The sequence below is a fragment of the Squalius cephalus genome, assembly GCF_949319135.1.
Source record: "Squalius cephalus genome assembly, chromosome: 2".
Lineage (NCBI taxonomy): Eukaryota > Metazoa > Chordata > Actinopteri > Cypriniformes > Leuciscidae > Squalius > Squalius cephalus.
In genome coordinates, this window is record NC_137123.1 from 15,483,587 (window position 1) to 15,489,588 (window position 6,002).

Below are 6,002 nucleotides of genomic sequence, written 5' to 3' on the forward strand. Positions count from 1 at the left end.
CCGTTCATTCTGGCAGATCGGGAGAGTACTTAATGTCTTTCCTGGGGCTGATAATCGAGTTCGAACAGTCGAGGTGCAGATTAAGGACAAAGTCTACACAAGACCCATCGCTCGACTGATTGTTCTTCCAGAGATCCGAGATGAAGGGGATGAAAGCCACACTAGTGACCAACGGTAGTCCATATAGTGTCGGCCTTTCAATGGAGCAAATTTGTAACCAAATTTGGGGGCGGCTGTGTTGGAAAGGCCGAGTCATGTGCGCATGCGCTACTTACTGTCAGTCATCATCATCAGCAGACGAGCGGGACTGTACAAGCAAGACTGTGTGTGCGAAGTGCGTCAATAAATATATACCACAAACACACACATCTAAATACTTTAAGCAACCTGTGTACTGCTGTGTTGTGCATAGCCAAAACTGTCAACAATAAACCACCTTTGCATGGAACTGATTCAATCTAGTGTGTTCTGATCGACACCCCATTGAGGAAAGCTAGAAATAATAAATCATCACCTATTACAGTCCAATCCTTCTATCGAATAGTGAGTGAAACTGAAGACTCACCCGCAGTCATGATCACTACGATCAGAGGAAGAGACTTTATGAGAGACGACACCATAGTGACTTCTGCAATCATAAAACTGACAATTATGACATTATGAGCATCATATACAACATCACAAACTCTATTGATAAAGCACATGATGATCAATAATTCACGGCTCATTGAAGGCTTGATGTGAACTGATGATGTTTCTCATGTCAGGCCTCGTGTGTCTAAAGAGCTTCACACAATATTTACACATGAATCTACAACAGATATTGAGCTTCTGGAGTTTAAATCACTTCATCAAATCAACATTCACCTAAAACACTTTTACAAACATCAATCGTAGCTCTACTGAACTATTTTAAATAACAGTAAAATGGTCTTACCGCTCTGAAGTGTCAATGTTTCAGTGTCGACGGCCAAATGAGAAAAACATCCGCAGTTTAAGGCGTCAAACGCTGCAGTTTTCACACTTTATAAAGAGCAACTAAATGTTGGTCTTCCTCTTTGTGGTTATATGAGTGACCATCATTTCAATTGCACAAGAACAACTGGAGAAGAAATTTTCAAACACACATAAGCTTTACATGTATCTCTGTAGAGCTCAGTATTGTCAGATCTTTGTGAGAGAATATGTGAAAGATGTTTGCTTTGAGAAAGAACAGTGTAAGATCATCATGTCTGCAGGAGCGTCTGAGCATCTTTACAGCTCTTAGTTTCACTTCCTCTTTCTGACACAAACTCTATATTTAACACATGAAGCAGTGGACAACACACACACACACACACACACACACACACACACACACACACACAGAGTCATAACCATCAGCAACTACATTGAGTTTAAGTGGGTCAATGGCAGTTTCTGACAGACGGCACAAGCACTCAGAGACCAGACCGACGACAGATACAGGAGAAATAGTTTTAATGGTCTTCATAAACACTAATACATCACTGATGGATCTATTTAATAACTCCTAATAATGGAGCAGTGATGTTCACTGCAGAGCCAAATGACGTCCAGCTCCTCCTCAGTGGATCTAATGGGTGGAGGGAGAGAGTTATGGGTCGGTTAGGGTGTTGTTGGACCGTCTCGCTCCACCCATTACACCCAAATTACATCCAGAGAGAAGAGCTGGACTTCTCTAGCCTGGTTAAAACCAGACCCTTCTCAGTTGAAACTGAGTGTAGGGTCTGGAGAAGCTATGTAGACAAATCATTTCGAAAGGGGCGTCACCAACCGACGTAGCTCAGCTTGATTGACAGGTGATCTAACCAATCATACTTCGCCATCCGCCATTTTGTCCGACAAAGCAGTCAGGAGAGAGTAGATTAACAGGATTTGAACTTGAAAAACGGAGTGTACTGACGCCTTTCCGTGGTTAAAACAACATTCCTTTTTATGTTTGTTCATGTTTATTTGAGGCTATAAATTAACTAGAAGGAAGAGATGATCGGTTCACAAGAACAGCTTTAACTGATGCTCTAGTCTACAGCGATCTGTCACGGCACATTAAAGAGCAACAAAACGGTATTTATTGTTTAAATTTCTTTTAAAAAATTACCAAATTTGAAAGCTGAGACTTTGTTTAATATGTTTAATATCAAACGTAACAGAAAAGTAGCCTGCTCTGTCCTGTCTGCCAGCGTGTGTTCAGTCTCCTCTCTGCTCCGCAATGTATTTTTCACTGCGTGAGAACTCCTTCAGCGTCGCTGCGCTGTCGTCATCATGTAAATCCCTCCCCAAACGTTTCTGATTGGTGCCGCGATTTCGCCGGCACAGTAATGAGTTTGAATGGGCTCTTCTCCAGACTATCCTGAAGAGAGAATTAAAATTCGCCGGAAGTAGTCTGGGTTTTCAGGCTAGGACTTCTCTCTCCACCCACGACTCTGCAGTGAACAGTCTCTCAAAATAGAGGAATTACATCCATTACTCAAATCTTTCCTGCACTTCCATTGACTTTACTGTCATCTAGTGGTCAAAAAGATCCAGTGCACTTTACTGCCATTACAGCAGCTTTTACATCTGACTCTTGACATGTTGATATTAGAAGTAATGAAAGTTACTAAAGTCGTATTTCTGTCTATATTGTTCACTTTGTGTTTATAAATCAATCATGTAAATAGGACAAGCTAATGTGTGCTTTATATGTATTACAAAGATATTGTACTAAAAAAATGCACGTATGTAAAATGAATCAAGCTTTATACAGTCAGGATGGGAAATGAACACCCGTCAAAAACTGTTATATAATACTGTCAAATATTAACACTCTCAGCCAAATACTGGAACTTCAGGACAATAGCTGGTTATTTTGCTTCATCTGCCAGTCAATGTGTCGCCAATCCTACATCTCAGATTATCCTTTGACAAAAAAACTGCACAAAAAATACAGTGCGAACGCGTATTGTAAGACTGGAAAAACTGGAAGAGAGGACAACTCTCTGAGAAAACAAAGGAAACTAACATCTGAACTCTCTTGCTATATTTACATCCCCATTCGAGACCATTGATTTGATCACCATTTTGTCTCAACGAGACTGGTACAAAGGTCTCATCCACAAAGAAGTCATACAAAAGGTGATAAAGTTTTGAAGAGTTTAGACACATCAGCAACAAGAGAAATGTTTATTTGCTGGTCTTTTAAACACTACAAAAACTATTAGGATCCTCAATTAAAGATACAGTAGAACAAAATACGGTCAACAGAGCAATCCGACATGACAGAGAAACTAGAGACTTTAATACAATCAGGTACAGATTTTACTGAGTTTAACATGAAAATACTGCTTTACTGTGCAATTAACATATATAAATAAGATGTATAATACTCCAGTGAAGCAGACAATCAAATATTGACTATGTTATTGTGGTGTTACTTTAAATTGCACAAGTTTTCTCCTCTAATGCATTTGCTTTGCTGCACAAATATAAAATGTGAAATAAAGGCTAAAACATAGATTTGCAAGACTAATACAAAAAAACCAACTCTGCCAACTCTTATAAGCTCAATGACAATATACACAGCTTAAGAAATCAGAATGTTATTGATAAAGTAATGATGTTTATGAGCTCATAATGATGGATTATCAGTTTGTGAGGAGCATCAGATGTATATTAGCAGTAATACAGTTTAATGTGGATCTGCTGAAGTCACTGCTAGAGTCTCATATTCAGAAGATCTGGACTGAAGCTCAAGAGCCGTGTAATTAGTTAAGTTCACCTTATGGATTATAGCAGCACTGTCCTTGTACATTAATTCTTAATAGTTGTTCATTTATAAAAAATAAAAAAAACTTCTACAAAAAACATGTTAAGCAGGCACACACAGACATCAAGAATTAGCGTATGCATCTCAGCAATGGTAACAGATCAACTCAACATAAGCTCATTATTTATTCATGCAGCAATGCATGATGGGAGCCATGAATGAGTGTTGATTGGTGGCAGCGCACCAAGCTTTATAATTGTCACATTGTTGACATTCACAGGCTGATTCTTGATGTCTGTGTGTTAAAAAAAAAGAAAATTATTGTATAAAAACAACTTTTAAGAAATCGTTTAGATTAATAATGTTAATATTATGCTGTACAAGGACAGTGCTGCTATAATCAAGAAAGTAAACCTGACTCAGAAATTAGGCTCTATATGAGATAAGTAATTCTGGTCAAATTAGAGTGAAATAATTATTATTTTGAAACATAGTCAACATCATCAGATAACTTTTGCTATTTGTTCGCCTGCAGTTGTAACTCAGTTGCAGCAGCCAAACTAAATCAGAAATTTTGTTTAAGGATAATTTTGTCAAGAGCCCAAATAAAACAAACACTAATTACCATAATGGTGACTTTATTTTCTAGGAGCGAGATGGAAAAAAAATTTTACATTTTTTTTTTTCCTCCTTCAGTGATTCTGCTTGTTAACATCAGGTGTCTTTAATAATGCTCAATCAACACTCAATTAATCACTTAATTATCTCATTAACTTTAACACTGCTTCAGTGTTACTTATAACACTCTGAGTGTGGATTATATAAACACTGAGTGTGTTCATTTAACACTGGGGATTTAGCAGAATCACTGAAGGAAAGACAAACACAAGAACTACAACTGACTTTGACGCACTAAGAAACAGCGTTATCTGGAAACGCACCCCTGACTTTCTACCGTCAGTCTGAAGCTCTGGCTACGCGAGACTAATTGATCAAACAGCTTTACAAAAATACCTGAAATAGTTTGATTCATTATTTTAGACAGTTCAACCGTGCACTGAATGGTTTTTAATATATATCGTATCGGGATGTTGTGGCCGATCGACCACTTGGGATTTCAAATAAGCAGAAAGGTTCTTTTTTAAACACTCAATGAAGCCAAGGTTGAAGATAAAACCCAACATTTATTAACACACTTCATGGGCATGCCCCCCAAAAAACAAGCAGTTATCAAGCAAACACACTCGTCCTGATGCTCTGATGCTCTCGCTTTTTAACACATACAAAAACAGATTGTAGTAAATACAATCTTCCTTAATAAACAATCTATGCCATATGGTCTTTTCAACTTGGTATTCAAAAAGAACATACTTTAATATTAGGGCTGGGCGATTTAAATCGCGATATTGTTATGCGCATCTCGTCAGTAAAGCCGGTTCCTTGATTAGTAGTAAATCGCCATCACCTGCTTTCAGAAGAAGCGGCATTTAGGGCTGAGGAAATAATTAAGTGATTCATTTAGTGATGACTGAGCATTATTGAAGACACCTGATGATAACAAGCAGAATCACTGAAGGAGCAAATCACAAATTGTAAGTTACCATTAAGGTGATGGGTGTTTGCTTTAGTTGGGCTCTAGACCATTATATGTTTACTGTTGTTTGTCTGCTGTTATTGATTTATAACAGTTAACTGAACAAAGTAAAATGTTATCTATCTTATAGTGTTGGCTATGTTTTGACATAATCATGCTGTGATCTGAAAAAGGAAACATACTAAGATAGTTTGGTTTAACTTGTTAGCAGCAGTTTTGTGATTCTTCAGCCTATGATTATCAGTACTTTACTTATAATTCAAATTTAATAAACATTGTTCTGATCAAAAAGACATTCAGATAAATTAATTTAAAACACAGACATCAATAATCAGCCTGTGAATCTCAACAATGGTGACAATAATAAAGCATGTTGCAGTGGCTGCCACCAATCACAACTCATTAATGGCTCCCATCATGCATTGCGGTATGAATAAATTATGATCTGAATTGTCTATGTAATTTACTTTTCCTCATTGAATATTCTGCTCCTCACCATTGTTGAGATGCATTGACTGAATCTTGACATCTGTGTGTGCCTAAAAGAATGATTTTTTTTTAAAACATCTTTTAAAAAATCCTTTATATTATTTCATAAATTCTGACCATTTCTTCAGATTCACAGTTATGCTGTAACCAACA

General features: G+C 37.3%; 2 protein-coding genes across 2 annotated transcripts in view; one reads left to right on the forward strand and one right to left on the reverse strand.

The window, feature by feature from the left end:
• Window positions 1-1,453, reverse strand: part of LOC307152361 (B-cell receptor CD22-like) — a 31,380-nt gene extending 29,927 nt beyond the window's left edge. The window contains exon 1 of the mRNA XM_079860921.1: window positions 566-1,453. Within this exon, the coding sequence (XP_079717047.1) occupies window positions 566-728 (163 nt within the window). The 5' untranslated portion in view covers window positions 729-1,453. The remainder of the gene's footprint in view (window positions 1-565) is intronic.
• LOC307152464 (afadin- and alpha-actinin-binding protein) overlaps window positions 1-6,002 on the forward strand; it is an 80,751-nt gene that overhangs the window by 20,349 nt on the left and 54,400 nt on the right. The window lies entirely within an intron of this gene.